We start from the raw sequence: 18,438 nt of genomic DNA on the forward strand, positions 1-18,438 counted from the left end.
AACCCCAGATCCCTCAGATGCTCCTCATAAGACTTGTGCTCAAGGCCCCTCACCAACTTGGTTGCCCTTCTCTGGACACGCTCTAGCAGCTCAATGTCTTTCCTGCAGTGAGGGGCCCAAAACTGAACACAGTACTCGAGGTGCGGCCTCACCAGTGCGGAGTACAGGGGAACAACCACCTCCCTGTTCCTGCTGGCCACACTGTTTCTGATACAGGCCAGGATGCTGTTGGCCTTCTTGGCCACCTGGGCACACTGCTGGCTCATATTCAGCCGGCTGTCAACCAGCACCCCCAGGTCTTTCTCTGCTGGGCAGCTTTCCAGCCACTCTTCCCCAAGCCTGTAGCGCTGCATGGGGCTGCCGTGACCGAAGTGCAGGACCCGGCACTTGGCCTTGTTGAACTTCATACGATTGGCCTCAGCCCATCGATCCAGCCTGTCCAGATCTCTCTGTAAAGCCTCCCTACCCTCAAGCAGATCGACCTTGCCTCCCAACTTGGTGTTGTCTGCAAACTTGCTGAGGGTGCAAGCATGGATGGCCTTGGTTAGTTTCAGCTCCAATTCGTTTCAGGTCCAGCTCATTTGCAGCTTCAGGTCATTTGTTTCTGCCCCTGGTTACTTTCAGGTCCACCTCATGGACAGCTCCAGCTTGGTTTTGCTTCCAGTGTGTTTTAGGCTCCAGTTGGATTTCATTTCTCTGGCTTCATTTCAGGTCCAGCTTATTTACAGCTCCAGTTTGGTTCCATCTCCAGTTGGTCTGCGGCTTCAGCTCCAGTTCATTTCTGCTCCGGCTTATTACAGCTTGTGCTTGTTCATATGATCTTGGCTTTTGACAGGGTCATAAATCAATCACTATCACAACTTGAATATGAACTGTCATAACTGTACATTGTCTAAATATGGACTAATGAGTTAATGACTATTCCAGCTGTTGTACACACCTCAAGTAAAGAGCTGGACATGCGAAGATGGTGTGAAAACTGCCTTTTCCCCCAGAGACTGTCTCAGTTGTTGAGTTCAGCCTGGTGCATGCCGGCCTCCCAGGCTTTGGGGACCAACGCAATCAGACACCAACCTCTGGTGGGGTTCCACACAGGTGCCCCTGTTCTGGTCCCCACCTCACTTCTCCCTGGCCCCCAAGCTGCTCCTGCTCATTGCCCCTGTCCCATTCCTGCCTGGTCTCTGCCTTGCCCAGGATAGCCTCTGCTGTAGGTAAGTATGACTGCAGCCCAAGCACCAAGCGTCCTCCAGTCCTCTCTCATTTCCCTGGTCACCCCCCAGCAGCGCCTCACTACCAGGACATTGTCCAGATCCTCTCCTCATCCTGCAGCAGGATGCGCTATGGGCCATGCTGGGGACTCATCCCAGAGCTGAGGGAACAAGGTCCATGTTGGTTGCATCGGTGTGGATAGGAATCAGAGAGAAACCGTGCTCTTGGCGCTCTGGGCGCTCCACGCACAGGACCCATGGCCCAAACCTTCCCCACTTGAAGGGTGTCTCTCCCCTGAACCCTTTTAAGCACCTTTCCCAGTATTTCCTGCCCGCTGGGCCAGGGCCAGGGAGACCCATCGCCCTGAAATCAGCTCCAGGATACTGACACAAGGTACAAGATTCAGGAATCAGCTGGGACATTCCCTGGGGATGGGCTGGAAATCCTGCAGTGCCCCTGACACTAGCAGAGAGTATGGCTTCAGAAAAGGGGGGAACCCACGGGCACAGGAGCAGTCTGTGAGTTGCAGGGGCCTGGTAAGGTGCAACACCGATGCCAACACCCTGGGCTTTGGGCCTTGGCACCCCAGGACCATGGCACGGGGTTAGCACAAGGACGGCTCCTTGGGCAGCTCCATGCTGGGCTCTGCCCCTTGCTGGGGCTTCTTCATGAAAAAACAGATGGGGTGAGTGACTCCATCAGGTAGGAGGCCAGGTGGGAGCCCAGGAAGCCATTACCGAGGCCAGGGAGTGACGGAGGTAGGTGCGAGGGGCCAGGTGAGGATGGGGAAGGCGTGGGAACAGGTGTATGCCTGGGAGAAGCACTGGGGCTGGCCCCTTGCAGAGGGCTACTGGTGACATTGGGACACACATGGAGCACATCCAGCACCGTTGAAGTGAAGAGGTGTGATGCTTTCATTTTCCCGAGTGCTTCTAATAGAAAGGGGAGCAGACCTTCTTTCATACCCATTCTTCCAAGAATTGGCTAAAACCCCATGGCATTGTTATGCTTCCTGGTCGATGGATTCAATCCTTTCAGCAGCAACCAGGGCTGTGCGTTGAGCGCCAAATCCAGGCAAATGAGGAGTGTCACACATGAGCTAACAGAGTGGGGAGATCAACAGGTGTTTAACATACTTTATTTGCAAGAGAAAACCGATTTCCATCTCTCCAGTCCTCCAGAACAGCTTCTGTCTCACCCCTGTCATCTAACACAGCCCTCTCCACCCATTACCTTCCTCTCACCACATTTTCTGTCCCAATATTCCCTCCCCCCCTAAGAGTCCCCTGGGGGATGACACAGACTCGGATCCCTGCCTTCTGGGTGCCTCGTCTTCACACAAATAATTTATTCCCCTTAGTAGCACATGCAATTTAATAACTGCATGCAGTTTTAAAAGCAGTTTATAGTTATAGGCAAGAACTAATGCCCTTCCTTCTCCTCACAGAATTTATATCAACACATGACTTGCGTTTTATCCTGCGTTTCCACAATGCCCAAGCAATGCATTAACAGCAAATAATTTCTGAAATTGGAGAGGTTTGGGACAGGATCAGACTCGTCAGGGTGCACCTCTCCCCCCCAGGGCAGTCCCCACTGAAGAGCTGGGACGGTCACGGGTCCCATCAGCATAGCCCTTATGCTTGCCAGGGCTGAGAGGCTCAGAGCTGCTTCTGGCCCAACACTTCTCATTTGCCCTGCGGCTTCCAGTGGCAAAACTATATCAGTGCAGAACAACTGTGGGCTTAGAAGAATGAGTAACTATGTGGAAAATGTAAATGGCAGCTTTGTGTGCCTACTGCTACTCATAATAGCTTCTTTCCCGCTTGCAAGAATGGTCTTTCCCTGGCAAAGCCACCCAGTGCAATTAGCAAATAAAAATGTTGCAGTTTGCGTTTCAAAAAAACCCCAAAAAGTTGTTCAAAACCTGCAAACAGACTAAATTAGGTGTCATGGTTAGAAAAAATCCTTTCTTAGAGTGGCCGGGTTTGGTTGGGTAGCTGATCCTGTGTGTTAACCTATAGGAGCCCTCACCCTTTTCACCACACTGACCTTTTAATTGGTAATTCTCTAAGTAATTTTGATATAGGAAGATGATTCTCACTAAGTCTAGATCAAGAAGTATTTGTACTTAATTCTAGCAGGGAAGGAACCTTTTTCTTGAAAGTAGAGCCATGTGGCCTCAAACTGTGTTCAGTAACCACTGCTGTATCAAATTATTTTTCCTTATTGCCATTCCCATCCACTTGTGCCTGCTGTAAGATAACCCGTGCCCCCTCCAGAAAATCAGGGACCTATGGGGCAAGTCATTTCAGATATAGGTAATTTCAAGGTAGTTCCTGTTGTGGTGACTTCACTGGGTTTGTTCTTTCAAGTGTTATATGCCAGCCTTACACAGAATCTATTTATGCTAAATAAGATACAAACAGGTCTAGTTCTGTCTTCTGAGGGCCAAGCTCGTACAGTCATATTTTCCTTCTATTATGACTGAACCAGGAGTTTTCCTTCCGCCTGAAACAGAAAATGGTAGGCTGAAGCAAAATTAAACAGAGAGGAATGAATCACTCCTCTATTTAGAACAGGATGAGGATTTAAAATAAAAAACAAACCAACAACAACAACAACAAAAACCCAACAAAACAAATAAACCACCAGCCAACAAAGACTGTAAAAAACCCAAAGCCCAGAAGGATATTTTGTTAGTAACATTGCCGGTGCAGCTGCTAACATAAATATTTTTTAACAAAAGTGCATTTTATGAACCCATGTATGACAGTTAACCCATGAAGGCTTGCATACTGAGAGCAAGGTTTGGGGGAGCAGTTACCTTTTGCCACGCTGATATGAGGTGGGTTTGGTAATTCTGCTTTCCTTCAACTTCTGCAAAAAATCAGAAAGCCCTTCCTAAAGCCTGGCAGGGAGGTGATGGCATTGGAGTGCCTGGAACTGAACAAATACAGCAAAACCTAAGCAAAATACCTCCTCGGTGCTGCAGGGCTTAGTTTGGCAAGGGAAAGGAAATTCAATCATGCTCTCCTGGCCCATCCTTTTGGCCTGGGAAAATAATTCCCAATGGTGCCTCTGCAGCCACTTGTTGCTGAGCAGAAGACCAGCTCCAAGGAGAAGCTCTTGATTCAAAGCAATGTAGTCCCATCATTTTCTGAACAACTTGGTCTAATCTGCTTTTTATGGGAAAAGCTATTTTGTGACAATGGAAATGCTTTCAGCTCGTCAGACTGTACCCTGAAGCAGCTTTTCTTGTGTTCGCTTTTCTTCTTATCTTTGAGTTTCTTGGGTTATTTTTAGTTTAAAGTTACTGTCACATTTACAGTAGAGATGTGTACAGCAGGTTGAAGAAGCTGCCTCCCAGAAAATCAGCCCAAGAACCACCATTCAACTTGTCCACTATTTCATTTTACACCCTCCTGTTTGATTTATTGGTGTAAATCATATCAAATGCCTATCTATGTATGTTTGTCTATTGTTTTCTTGGAGAACCTTTCTCTCTGCTGGCAGCATTGATGGTGAGGACCAGGACTAGGATGCCAGATGGGCTTGTACCGTGAGCCTGTCGGTGGCCGAAGTGTCACATGTGAGCAGGAACTCATGCCAGCTCTTCTCAAAGTGATTGCACTTTTATGTGTATTCATGGACTTATGTTTCCCCTGTTAATGGTAGATGATTTACAGGAGCACAAAGAGGTTTCTCTCTGGCAGGCAATTTAAATGCTGTGTGACCTTGCTTTTTGAAGGGTCATTTAACCTTTGAATTGTGTTTACCCTTATGGCTTTCAAGTCAACTATCTTATATACAAGTGGTAGAGCCCCAAAAGCCCTGTTTTGGCTTCCCACCTCTCCCCACTTAATTTTTGCTATTTTTGGCTACTCTTGTCTCCTGTTTCTCCACAAAACCAGCTCCTACCTGTCACTCTCATGAAAAAAATACAAGCAGTAGAAAGTTTAACAAGACTTCTAGCAGAGTTTTCCTACAAGTTACCTGCTCAGAGGTCCCACTGCCATTACTGCAGTCCTTGGCTTCCCTAAGTTTGAGCTGTAAATATACTACTTACAGCTGGAACAGCATCAGCAAAAACACTTCTGGCCAAGTGTCAGTAATATGGCTTTCATTCAAAATTTGGGAACAGCATATGACTGATATTATACGGACTTCCAGCTCCTAAGATCTTCAGTGAACTGACTGCTAAAAAAGAAATACTGCAAACCTCTCAAAATGCTTATGTGATTTCCCAGTGTTAAAATAGCTGGTGCTTTTAAGGTTACCTTTGGGACACAGCATTATAAATTTCCTCTTACAACTAACTTTACAGAGACCCAACACTGCAAAACTACATCAATACCATGAAACTTGTTTCCTGCGTGCCCTTCTACCTCTCCTACACACTGTGTCCCCAGGCATGGAAAGAGGGACCAGTTTGTCACCACTGCATATGGCAGAGTGCATCATGTCCTTCTAAGTAAATGCCAAAGCAAAGCCATTCCCACTCCTGAGAAGCCAGAGCAGCATGGATGTGCTGCATGCGTTCTGCTCATGGCTTCTCATGCATCATGTCCCAGGAAGCCTAATTTAACTAAGGATAAGACTTGCAATAATTACAAACAATCTCTGTCTCCCAAGTGCTTTGGGGGAAACAGAAAGCCCAGTCAGGCAGGAGTCAGGTTGGATACAGAAGATACAAGAAGGAACCTTCAAAGACAGAAGCACATCCCAGACAGAGGTAGGAAGGGCACCTAAAGCACCAAGAGGCAGTATTGGGAGAGATGGGGAAAGAAACACAGCTTAACCACTGCAGCTTTGCTCACTGCAAATTTTAACTCTGCAACATAAGCCATTCTGGGCTGTGTCCAATGCCTCTTGTGCAGCCAAGGAGTGAGGAGGAGGGCTGACGTGATGGTGAGGTGGATTCAAGCCACTCACTGCTGTATGAAGAGGAAGGGTGCAGGACTCGAGCTCATGATCTGCACTTCCAGCCAGTTCCAGCTGCTCCTGCCAGCCAGAGCTGCACACAGCCGCTGCTCAGCTGTAGCAAGGACATCCTTACAGGATGACTTTTGGCCGTCCTCTTCTCCAAGCACCCCTCTGGCTAGTGAACTGCGACTGTCTTGAAGTTTCTGGGGAAAAAGTAATTCTGCTGATCCAGAGCCAGAAGACAGAGCCTGACCAGCTGGCTGGCCTTTTTCCCCCCTGGGGAAGGTATTGAGTGCCCTCTGTTACCGCTCAGCATTTGGCCCACACAGAGCGCAAATGATACCTTCTCACCTGAAGGCAATAAAAGCGTTTCACCTCCCCGCATGCAACAAGTCTCTTTTGTTAAAAGGCCCTTCAATTTTAGACTTTGTTATTAATTTCTGTTAACCCATGGAAGGCATCTCTGCCGGACCGTCAAGCTCAGACCATGCCCAGAGCTACCATCCACTTCAGTTACTGTTTCAGACCCACAAAGGATGCAACCCTGGTGGTTTCTCCAAACAAAACCCACCTTGGGCTCAGACAAAGAGATTGTCATGTCCCCTCCAATCAGAGCAACACCAAGTACCTTCTGAAGACATCAGTTTACCTAAAATAAACCCCAATATTTGTGTCCTTCATACTGTCCTGTGTTGAAATGATCTTAAAAAAACAAAACTAAAAGCTTAAGGGACCCATTTCTGGTTAAAGGTGCTTTTCTGACACCCTGATCTGTTTGCAGATGACCTCTCTTTCAGGTGGTGCTTAGGAGCAGGAGGCAGTGAAGCTTAAACAGCAATCCTCCAGCAGTCTTTCCCAGTTTTGCAGTTTAACAGACAGTTCAGGTACCCCAAGGGATGAGGGACTGCTCACCAACACCCTCCCCACAAAAAGCTCTTCCCTATCTACAGCTGCCACCTCCCATGGCTCAAGGACAGCCCAAGCCCCTTTGGCTGCTGAGCTGGAACAATTCTGCTCTCAGGGGGATACTCAGAAAGCATTGCCCAGATGAGACCACCTCCCAAAAAAGCCTTTGTTTTTTTAATCAAGAAAGCCATTTGTTTAAACAAAAGCAATACATATTTGGAACAGCAGTTCCATGCTTCTGGAATTAACATTTTTAATAGGGATAATACAAAGTAACCAGAGAAACAAAACAGAAATGAGAAGGCTCATCCCCAACTCCCGGTCACCGCACCTCCCTGCTTCATCCTGTCAGACAGGGATGTCCCATGCCAGGCTCACAGCGTGGGCAAGGTGCATCAGCAAGACGTGTCAGACTGGGAGCTGCCTCAGCTCCTCAGCTGCTGACCATGCAAGTTGTCTTTCTTCAAACCAGCTGCGCTATTTGCGATCCCTCGACTTGCTGTGAAGCTGCCTTTGATGGACAGGAGCACCCCAAAATTCCCATTCCCACCTCAAAACCAGAGCTGAAAGCCCTCCCCATCTTTCTTTGGTAAAACAAGGCAGGCTGGGCTTTTGATCATCAAAGTTTTCCTCTTTGGAAGGAGGAGGAGCTGTCTAGTCGTGGGTTCATTGATTCCCTGCCCAGCAGGAATGTTTGCTTGGGCACAGCCAAGCCGCACCTCTGATGACGGTAACAGGCAGCGCTTGCTCTCTTTTGATATACTATCAGCTGGGTTTATCAGAGTATCAACACAACCTCCCCACTCCAGGACTCGTCCCTTCTGGCCAGCTCTCCCAGCAGAGCGGACAGGGGCTGCGTGGGAGCTGAGCTCACCTCTTATTTCAAAGAATCTTAACAGCAGGTTTTAAGCTACTTATTTACTTTTTTTGGTCTGTGCAGGAAGTCTGAGCTAAAAAAAAAAAAAAGAGAGAAGTATAATTACTCTGGCACGCCTGCATTCCTGCTCCAGGCTCAGGCGGGGAGGGACTCTTGTTGGAGCCAGGAAGAGGATCTGATCCCTGGAGATCATTGCCACAAACGTGTGTAACTGAAACCTGCAGCCATGCTGAAACAGATATTATCGGACATGTACATTGATCCTGACCTGCTGGCAGAACTCAGCGAGGAGCAGAAGCAGATCCTCTTCTTCAAGATGAGGCAGGAACAAATCAGACGGTGGAAGGAAAGAGAAGCTGCTGCAGACAAGGCTTTAGCAAAGAAGCCACTGCCGAGAAAAGGTAAGGCTCTGCCTGCCGGCTGCTTCCCCCTCTGGCCCAGATCTGGCCAAGTCAACTGCTCCCTAGAAATAGGAGGTAATGTGTTGTTAATTTCTTCTCCCAGGGACATATCATAGTCATATTTCCAAACCGTAACTAAACCCACCTGCAATGGGGTAGTTTTGGCCAGGCACGCAATGGTTTTACTCCCTGGCCCAGACACTCTGTCCTTGACCAAATTGCTCAACTCCCCTAGCTGTGAAGACAGGGCTTACTTGCCCCCAGGAGATGAATCTCATGAAGTTTCCCACTAAATGGGGCCTCTGAATCTGTCTATAAAATAGGACTTGAACGTCTGTCCTGGGGCACCAGATCTGCAGGGGGGTTCCCATTGTGCCTTTAGACCTGAAGTCCCCTTGCCAGGATTACACAGCATGCCAGCTGCTAGGAAGATAGCACTCTTCTCCCAGCTCTTCCCCACGTGCTCTGTTTGCAGGTAGTTCATGTCACACAGTTTGGGGAGGGCAGTAGCAAGGAATTAAAGCAAGAAGGGAAACAGTGGTGAGTCTTCTCCCTTGCCCACAGACTCAGAAATGCCTCCTTCGCTGACCTGGCTTCAGTACCATGAAATGAAATGGGAGGTGCGTGCTGCGTCTCAGCCAAGCTTTCCCCACATACAGCTACTTTTGGAGAGGCTCTGCCATCAGCAGCAGCCAGGAGGGCACAGCAGGCAGGACACAGGCCCTGCACGGAGCCACCGAGCAAACTGTGTTTAACAGAGAGCTGCTTCTTTTCCAGCCAACGGGAAGTCGGTGACATGGAAGCTTGGCGCTGACAATGATGTCTGGGTCTGGGTGATGGGCGAGCATCCTTCAGATAAATCGTACGCGGCCATCTGTGAAGAGATCCAGGCACAAAGGGCAAAGCGGTTAGCGAGAGAGCAAGGCAAGGAGGGCAGGTAAGCACCCTTCAGCTGGAGGACTCGGTGGGCAGTCATGGAGGAGAAGGCATTTCTAGGGACCCAGAGGCTGGAGTCTTTTCTGTAGGGGCTGTGGTTACCACTGTCACACTCAACTTGCAGGCAAAAGGCGCAGGCAAAGGTTGACTTTCTGTGAGTACGCACAATGCTGGCAGAGACCACCTCCAGCCTGAGGCTTGCCCTGGCTCACTGAGCCTCCCGTGAACACGGCTCCTGCGCAGTACCCTCCGCAGACCACAGGAAATGCTAACTCTGTTATTGCAGCAGGAGATGAGTTTGGATTACACTGATTCACCGACAGGTGCCCGTGTACAGCAAGATGACAGTTACTCACCACGAGTCATTAATTTAATTATTCCACCTACCTGATTTGGAGATATGATAGCTGCCTGCATGCACGTCGCTTCATCACAGCACTGCTCTGCTGACATGCAGCTTCCTCACAAGATGCTCAGAGCGCAGAAAGTGACTCCCTTGGGTTCCTAAGTCTTCTCTCTCTTGCATTTCAGAGAGACTGACTCTTCTGTAACTCGGTCTCTACATCCACAACCAGGAGTCCTGAGTGAGACAGATCTTCACGCGAATAAAAAAAGCACTGTGGAGGAAAAGAAGGAAAATGGGAGAAAAGCTGCTGCTGCTACAACAGGGAAAAGCCAGGAGCTCACAAAGGTAGTTTTCCCCCTTCTCTTCATAACTATCAGAAACATGTGCTTTGAGATCTAGGAAGTGCAGCAAATCCTGATTGCTGTAAATAGAAATCTGAAGAAGAAAAAAAGCCAGCTAACTGTTAAGGCTTTTCTTCTGTAGTCAGAGAAGAAGCCGTGCTGTTACATCCTTCCTTAGGACTCGGGAGGTCTGAGTACTATTCTCAGCTGGGATAGATCTGCTCTGTACTGATGGATAAGTTACTCTGGATTCCTTTGGTTCCATTCTCTGTGGGTAAAACAAGGGTCACAGTACTTTCCCTCCTGCTCTGTGGCTGGTTTTGAAGGCTTTTGGGGCAAGACCGGGGAGGTTATCCCAGGATCTGTACGTGCAAGGCCACAGCCCTCAAACAAATCATCTATTTGTATAAAAGAACAGATGAAGATAATTTTACCAGCATCCTCTGACACGCATATTTTAGGTTCTTCTTTTTTTTGTTGTTCTCCTAAAATAGTTAGAAAATAGCTTATGACCTCCATAGCACAGGACAACTCCAAATGCAGTAACTACAGTGTCTGCTTTGCTGTGGTATTTCATTACAGAAATATTTTTCTCCAGCAATAAATACATTTCTACTTTTTAACTGGCTACAAAAAGCCATTTGCAGAGAAATGAGAAACAGATGAGTTAAATTAACAACCCATGCAACCAAAGTTGAACAGAAGGAACAGAACACCCTGCCAACTTCATGGGAGAAGTCCAATCTCATTCAGCAGAGTTTTCATTCAGCCTTGTGCTGCTAACTTGTATGAATGTACATTCTTTTATTACACAGCCACTCCATATTTCAGTATGATAACTGAAGGTTGGGTTTTGGCAAAGTGCCTCTCCCGCTGCTACCAAAATACTGAAGGGAATTTGGAGTGGCTGTCTCCTTTATCAAAAGCCTCTGAATCACATGGGGTTTTTCTTAGCACTGTTTGCTAAAGTTGAGCAACTATGTGGGAGATTTTTTTTTTGTTTTGAAAGGAAGCTATTAGTCACAGCTAACAAAAAAAAAAGGCAAAAAACCCCCCAAACCAAAAATACCACCACCACCAAAAAAATCTAAACCCCTTTCAAAGTCTTGCACATGGAAACAGAGGGGGGTTATATACTTTACTTGTGTTGTCTGTCATTATATTATTAGTATTTCTTCCCATGTTTCTGGGGCTTTTGCTATTAGAAGGAGGGATCCAGACCAAACACCCCTGTTGCATTCTCTAGGCCCAGAGATGGGCTTTTTCTCACCTCCGTCGTCAAAGTGCTTTCTCTGAGATCCCGTTCCGATTTAACCTGAGGGATCCGCACATTGTGCTTTGTCTGCTGGATGGGACAGGGGTCTGATCTAATAAAACAAGCTGCTTCACATACATTTGAAGTTCCTAGTTTCCTGTCAAGGAGAGGGAAATTGGAAAGCCATGTTCATATTAAATATTAGCCAAGTAGGCAATGGAGATAAAACAAAGTGTGTCCTTGGTAAGCAGCACAGTACAGTTAACTCATTGCTCACTGTGCCGTGGGAGGCAGTCTGGGTCCAACGGGGAGGTGGGTGGATGTTTGCTCAAAGACAAGTCTAACTGTTCATCTTCAAAGGCAGGTTTCAGCTAGCGACTGCTGCTAGGGTAGCTAGATTGGTTTGCAGGGAAGAGTGAACATGAGCTATGCAGCTAGTTGGGTCAGTTTGATGAGAAGGGGTTTGCAGCACCCCAGCCACAGCAGCAAACAAGCGCAGGCAGGTAAAGCTGTGGATGGCAGGTTCTGCTAGGGCTTGCTTTAGAGGGAGGGAGGAAGGAGCTGCTCTCTGGGAGCACTTGGGAGCATCACATAGCAAATCTAGGCATGCTTATGACAATCCTGACACCCTTGAATTCTCCTCCTGTGGCATATTAGGCCTAATATGATGAAAAAACCCCAATGTTTGTCAGAGAAGGCTGGCAAAATTTAACATAAATGTCTCATCACTGCTTCTGCATTAAACACCTATTACTCCAAAAAAGACCAATGGTCCTAACACCACATTTATTTCTCACTGCTCTTTTCCTCCACCCAGAGGGAAAGCAGAGATGTTCACCAGATGCTGGCAGACTGCCATGTGAGGAAGCATGGCTTCCAACAGGTGAGTGGCAACCTAGGGTGCTCCTAACATATTGAGTGGGGCCCAGACTTTATCCTGAAGTCCCAGTCAGCCTCAGAGCCTCATCTGACCCAAGAACATCCTCAACTCTTGGACCAGTTTTATCCAGCGTTGCTACGCTCCTCATGTACAGTGCGACAATCTGGAGATGATACAGAACAGGCTAGGCTGGCAGGCTGGGGAACAGCACAGGGCGATGCTCCTGATGATGATTTCTGGTAGACTGTTTTCCCTTACTTCCTCTGTTGTCACCTGCAGTAAAGACAGAGGGTCTGTATGTTGTTGAAATCGGAGGGATTCACAATAAAGAATGGAGATCCCAGTATTTCAAGTCTAGCTAAAAAGCAGGGCTAAAACTAGCCTGGGACAAAGCTGAACATGCTGTTTCTTTCATAGACAAAGGAAGCACAGAGGAGAAATTCAGGAGAAGAGACCACAGCTCCCCAGGAGGCAATACCACAGAGTCACCCCAGCTTGGAGAGCCAGAGGACACTGCAGAAATCAGATGAGAATGAGCCGGAATGGCAGGAATCCTGTAAGATCTTAGGATGACCTTTTCCTCTGGGGCTTGAGAAATCCTAGGGCTCTGTGGCATCATCTCAATCCTTCTCCTGCCACATTGGAACTGAATAATCAGTCGGTGGGTGAAGAGTACTGCCAAGAAATACAGTGCTGCATTATCAGAAATATTTCTGAGTTCTCACAGCATTGAGACTAGAGCTGGGCAGGGAAATGGAAATTTTTTCCTACAGATACCATATTAAAACAAGCAGCAAATAGGAACCACATGAGTATAGCCAGGATAATTAATTTTAAACTAGAAGCTGGCCTTTTGTAGGACTTTGTAGTGACCATTGCTCTTGAGGACAAGGATAATGAGTGACAGAGACTAACTAAAAAGGGCTTCCCTGTTATCCAAGCACGATCCCACCTAAGCAGAGCCCTGCTGCACCGTCTCATGTAATGAATCCCAATGATAGGAAGGAAAACAGCGAGCAGTATGAGACTTGCAGTAGTATCCATCACTGCTGCCAAATAATTCCTGGAGGAGAACCTGATGCATCTTTTTTTTTCCTAGTTCCTCCCCTGCTGCTCAGTAGATGGCAATGCTGTACTACCAATTGTTTCTACTTCAGGCCAAGGGTTTTAATTTTCTTACTGATAAAAAAAATAATCTGAAGTTGATTATAAAGGCAAGGAAAGAACTAACCTAACTCAGACCGACAGGAGAGCTGGTTACTCCTACAGACTCCAGGATGAGCTGGACCTAGAAAATCAAGGCAGTTTTATACCAAACAAAAATACCCAGCCAAGTTCTCCACTTTCTGCTATGGTTTCAGCAAGACTCCCTCCCACCCTCAAAAAATGATCAGCACTTTAAAATCCTTCAAAGGATTGATCTGGGGTCATTTCAGCAGCTTTTATTCCATACGCCCTCCCCCTGTGCTGGCCCACATGAAAGGCACTACAGAAATCTATGTCTGAACCAGGAGTCAGCACCTGAAAAAAACCCAAGTAGTCTCTAAGTACAAAGGGACCTGATGTCCAGAAAGAACTCAGATTTTTAATCTCTTGAAGGAATAAAAACTGGACCCCGTTAAGTAGCAGATGCCCAAAAGTGATGGGAGACATGTGGCAAATGGTCTTATAATTGAGTACATGTTTCACCTTGTGAAACAGGTTATTCTTCCACTTTGTCAAGCAGGAGATGGCCAAAGGGCAGCAAGCTTAAAACTTGCCTGCTTGTCCGCTCCTGTAGGACTCCTTTTTTGTTCCAGTGCGGAAATCCAAGGCAGCAGATGAGAAGAGACGCTCCCTTGCACGGCAAGCCAGGGATGACTACAGGAGGCTTTCACTGCAGGGCATCCACAGAGGGAAGCAGGGAGATATTTCCAAGGGTGCCACAGCAGGAGATCGGCGACCACTCCAATATCCGCCTCTCCCCCCCAAGCCTAAACTTCTACCTCCTGCGATGGCAAATGGGAGAGCAATTAGGTAAGGAAAACCCTGTGGAGGGGAGAAGGGATGAGATTCTTCTGCTCTAGCATGGGATGGTTGAGGTGGGAATGGTTAGCTCTCCTTGTGTGGAGGAGACACCCCACGGGGAAAAATACAGAGTCTAGGTTATATTCCAGCCTAGGGTGTGACGAGGCTTATTTGTTCACCCCCAGAGGGTAACAGGTTTATTTAGTAGAGCATCGGAAGTCTAGAGTGCACACATCCTCTATGCTAGGTGCCCACTGAAAACCATATAATATTGCTGACAGCTGCACTAGTGTAAGCCTTCTGTTTAGGGCTGTTCTTAACATCCTGAACAAAATAAGTCCTGCCAAGGACTCAAAAGCTGTCATTTGAACTTGATGCACAAACCATGGTCTTTTCTAACAGGAAAGAGGGAATCCAGAGGACAATCTCCAATTCCACTGAAGAAAGCATCATCAAGTGGTTCAAAGAGGAGCAATTCCCTCTCCGAGCCGGCTATCAGAAAACCACGGACACGATAGCGCCTTGGTTCCACGGTGAGTCCTGAGCATTTCTGCCCCAACCCAACTCTTTAAGGAGTTGTTTCTGCTAACATGGCTGCTGCCACAGGCTGGTCCCAGGAGCTTTTCAAAGGTGGCTAGGTTTTCCATTTTAAATATCTATGCATGTAGTTTAAATTCCTTTAGCATCATGACAAAGGGCAAGCTAAAGTGTTAGAACAGAGGCCAGATCTTCAAAATACCCTGTACCTCTGTGCCACCCCTGCCTCCCTGTACTGGATGCATGGTCACCCCAGTAACTGTTTGGATCAGGGTGAGAGAGATTTGGGCACACCTCATCCCACTCATCCTTGGCCCCAGGTCATTCTCCCTCCACATGTCTCATCATACATCACCTTTCCATCCCATTTCTGATGGGTCATCATGATCCCATCTATCATCTCCCTTGCTTTGGAAACCCCTTCAATCCGAGACTGCAGCCATGAAAGTGTTATCCTCTTGTAACTGGGCTTTCAATGTTTGCATGGCCTTCTGACAGAACCTACGATCACTGTCTGCACAGTCCTGCTGTACTGGAATCAACATACAACACACTGCAATGCTGTTCTCTCTCGTAACACAGAAACTGTCCTTTTGAGCCCTGCACATTTGTCATTCATAATCAGCCAAGTCTGGAACAGTTAACATAAAGAACTGTTAGCACGTGGCCATGGTCTGTGACTAGCAATGGCAGTACTGTTCTTCCTGGGCTATTGGCCAAGAACACAATGCAAGGGACGGAAGTGCCATGGACTGGTTTTAGCATGGTAAAGCAGATTTCTTGAGAGAACTGTTCCATCCAGTCCTGTACAAATGCTTTTCTCCCTTCAGTTTTGTGTTTTGGTTTTGAACAGGTATCCTAACTTCTAAGAAAGCAGAGGAGCTTCTGAATAAAACAGTACCGGGGAGTTTTCTGGTCCGCATCAGTGAGAAAATCAAAGGCTATGTGCTCTCCTATCGGTCTGTGGAAGGATGTAAACACTTCCTCATTGATGCCTCCAGTGATTCCTACAGCTTCCTTGGAGTGGACCAGCTACAACATTCAACACTGGCTGACCTTGTAGACTACCACAAGGTGAACGTCTAGCAAGGAATTCATTAACTGTTTAATTGACTCAAGGCACTTCAAAATAAGAAATAATAGATTCAGTTGTTTTAAAGTAGGTAACTAGACCCATTTTAGCTGCCATTGGGTATCCTGTGTGCTTCTCCAGAAGGGTATGCCAGCCTGATGGGTACATCTCAGGTAACCTAACACATCTCAAACATCTTAGACCTGACTCACTCCCCCTCAAGTGTGCAGAACAACTTGCACATAGGGCTCAAGTTACTTACACACTATTTAGTAGAAATGCTGATAAGGAGAGAGGTGACAGCATACTCATGCAGACTCCTTTTTTTTGGATTCTCGCCATGGTTGTGGGGTCCCAGCAAGTTGGGTAAGCAGAAAATCCTGCTTGCCTCCAGCATGAAAGAGAACGAGGTATCTTTATATCTCAAAGCAGGCAAGGTGTGATACTGAGCAAAGATGAAAAATAGAAGGAAAGGAAGAAGGCTGGCAGGTTCTTGGAACAATAACAGCAGTGTTTACTAGCACTGACTGCTGTTACATGGGCTCCAAGGAGGGCCAGATGGATTGTTCATTTCTTTACTCTAAGATCTGCCCAGGGACAGAACAATCATTTTGCCTAAAGGTTCATTTAAAATCCATGTTTCTTTTAAATAAGTGCCTAGACTAATACAGACATGGCTAAACAAAATTGGACACAAGGAAAATATCTATGTTCATTTGCTATATAGAGCTCTACCTGGGCTACCTGAACTTGCTTCTTGCATGGGTTTCACAGTTCAGGCTGAAATTGTTGAAAGCAGGAGCTATACGGCTATTGGTACCAGAGCCAGAGGATTTAAAGCCTGGCTGTGCATATCTATACTAAAGATAGAGCCATGCCCACGGTCTGCAAAGCATCCTACAGACCCCCTGCACTACAAGCAGGTGTGGGCAGGGTGAACCCACTCTGCTGAAGCACTCTAGTGTGTTCTGCTTATCATCCACCAGGTGACCATGAAAGAAGTTCCCACCATGCATCTGCTGCTAGGGTGGAGGACGAGATGGGAAGCAGAGATTGTACTATCAGGGAATTCCCTTGTTAGAACAGGGCTTGCCTGAGCAGAGGGCGTGTGCTCACTCCAGGATTCACCCTTGTCCCTCCCACAAACGCAGCCAAGATCCACAACCATCCCATCCTGCTTACCTGCATGCTGCACAGTCCTCGCTCCAGCACTTTCTAGGCAGGGCAACATTTCACACCATAGAAACTGCAGCTGCCTATGAGACGAGCGCAGCCCTTTCTGAGAACTGCCAGAATCGTGTCACTGGATTACTGCACCAAGCACAGACACTGTTTTTATGAAGACAGAGGTTGGCCATGTGGGTCCTTCCCCAGGTTTCCTGGGGCACTGAGCTGTATCACACAGCGGGATGAACAAGTGCACACTGTAACAGAGGCAGGGAAACTGCTGTCCACCCCATGATGTTGTGATAGGTAGGGTCTGTTTGAAAGGTGGTGTTTAATCATATCCTATATCAACAGGACGAACCCATCACTTCCTTGGGGAAGGAGCTGTTGCTTTACCCATGTGGCCAAGAGGACCAAGAACCAGACTACACCTCTCTCTTTGAGTGAGCCTCCCAGCCTCGCTGTGCAGCCCCATGCTTGTATTCACAAAGACTGAACTTCAAACTAGAGCTGCTGATGCTTACCTGAACCGGTTGCCATAAGTGCCTTTATTTTATATCCCTTACAACAAAGCAGTGGGAGGCTAAGTACTGTGCAGGCTTGTGTATCAACTGAGTTAAAGGATGCATCAGCCCAGCAAGCTGCAAAGCACCTGGATATATCCCACGCAATGGAGTGAATGAAGTGATGAAGTAATCAGTTGAACAGGGAGATACTGCCACATATTTTCAGTGGGTTTTTGCAGATTTCCTAGGGGACTTCTGTATTCAAGCTGCCTTTTGTTCTTGAATGCAAGGTTGTGTGCCATCTGGGAAATAGATTAATATCTACAGCTGAATGAGATCATACCTTCCTGAAGGCACAAAACAACTCGGAGAGGTGAATCAGTCTTAATATAGTAATTTGCATAATGTGAAGCTTAATCCTGTAAAATGCTGTGCCCTTGGAATCAAGGATGTTCAAGTCAAACATCCAAGCAAACCCTCGGTGCCTTTCAGTGAAAGGTGTTCTCTGTGAAGAGGGATTTTCATGAAAACTGCATTTTTTTAACTCCTTTAGCCTCTGAATATAGATTCTCACTCTTTTAACCTGTATTTAAATCCCACGTTGGCCTTTCTGCATAGAGAGCAATTAACCTCTTGAAAGGGAAAGGAGAAGGGATTGAAACAGGACTTTGTATGAAAGACTACCACAGGCACAGAGCCTAAAAATGTAAGAAGCAGCACCTATATCAGTATTAGTACAGTTTACAGAAGAGTATTTGCCAGTAAAGAATGCTATTTTCCAAAATGGAGCTATTTATTGCAAGTTGTGTCCAGATTGCTGAGATGCATCTGGTGTAAACTTTAACATAGAACTTGTTCTTTCAACATAATGTTCTCTCTTTGTATCTGTTACATTGCTCTTTAAATACATAATTCAGAATATTTGGGGAGAGGCTAGACAGAATCACATAGCAAATTAATCCTCAACCAGATTCCCTCTTGTTGTTGCATATGACAAGCTCTACAGCTGAGGGTTGTAGTGCAAATCTGCTAACATCATTTTTTAGAGATGTGATGCCCAAATAGTGAACAA

The 18,438-nt window shown here is 46.9% G+C and overlaps 1 protein-coding gene and 1 long non-coding RNA gene across 2 annotated transcripts; one reads left to right on the plus strand and one right to left on the minus strand.

Annotated features, from left to right (window-relative positions):
• Positions 1-8,085: 8,085 nt before the first annotated feature.
• On the plus strand, positions 8,086-17,389 carry SH2D4A (SH2 domain containing 4A). Its single transcript, XM_052774245.1, has 9 exons — positions 8,086-8,319; positions 9,097-9,256; positions 9,787-9,946; positions 12,015-12,080; positions 12,495-12,633; positions 13,877-14,093; positions 14,487-14,617; positions 15,475-15,695; positions 17,215-17,389. Exons 1-9 carry the CDS (start codon positions 8,145-8,147, stop codon positions 17,305-17,307), a joined length of 1,362 nt encoding a protein of 453 aa, XP_052630205.1. The 5' UTR covers positions 8,086-8,144; the 3' UTR covers positions 17,308-17,389.
• Positions 8,261-9,790, minus strand: LOC128135386 (uncharacterized). The gene is made up of 3 exons (XR_008233068.1): positions 9,643-9,790; positions 8,909-9,193; positions 8,261-8,381 (listed from the first exon to the last, which is right to left on the minus strand). It is a non-coding gene; the product is annotated as an uncharacterized LOC128135386 (long non-coding RNA).
• Positions 17,390-18,438: the final 1,049 nt, after the last annotated feature.

Source organism: Harpia harpyja, chromosome 2 (genome assembly GCF_026419915.1).
Source record: "Harpia harpyja isolate bHarHar1 chromosome 2, bHarHar1 primary haplotype, whole genome shotgun sequence".
NCBI lineage: Eukaryota > Metazoa > Chordata > Aves > Accipitriformes > Accipitridae > Harpia > Harpia harpyja.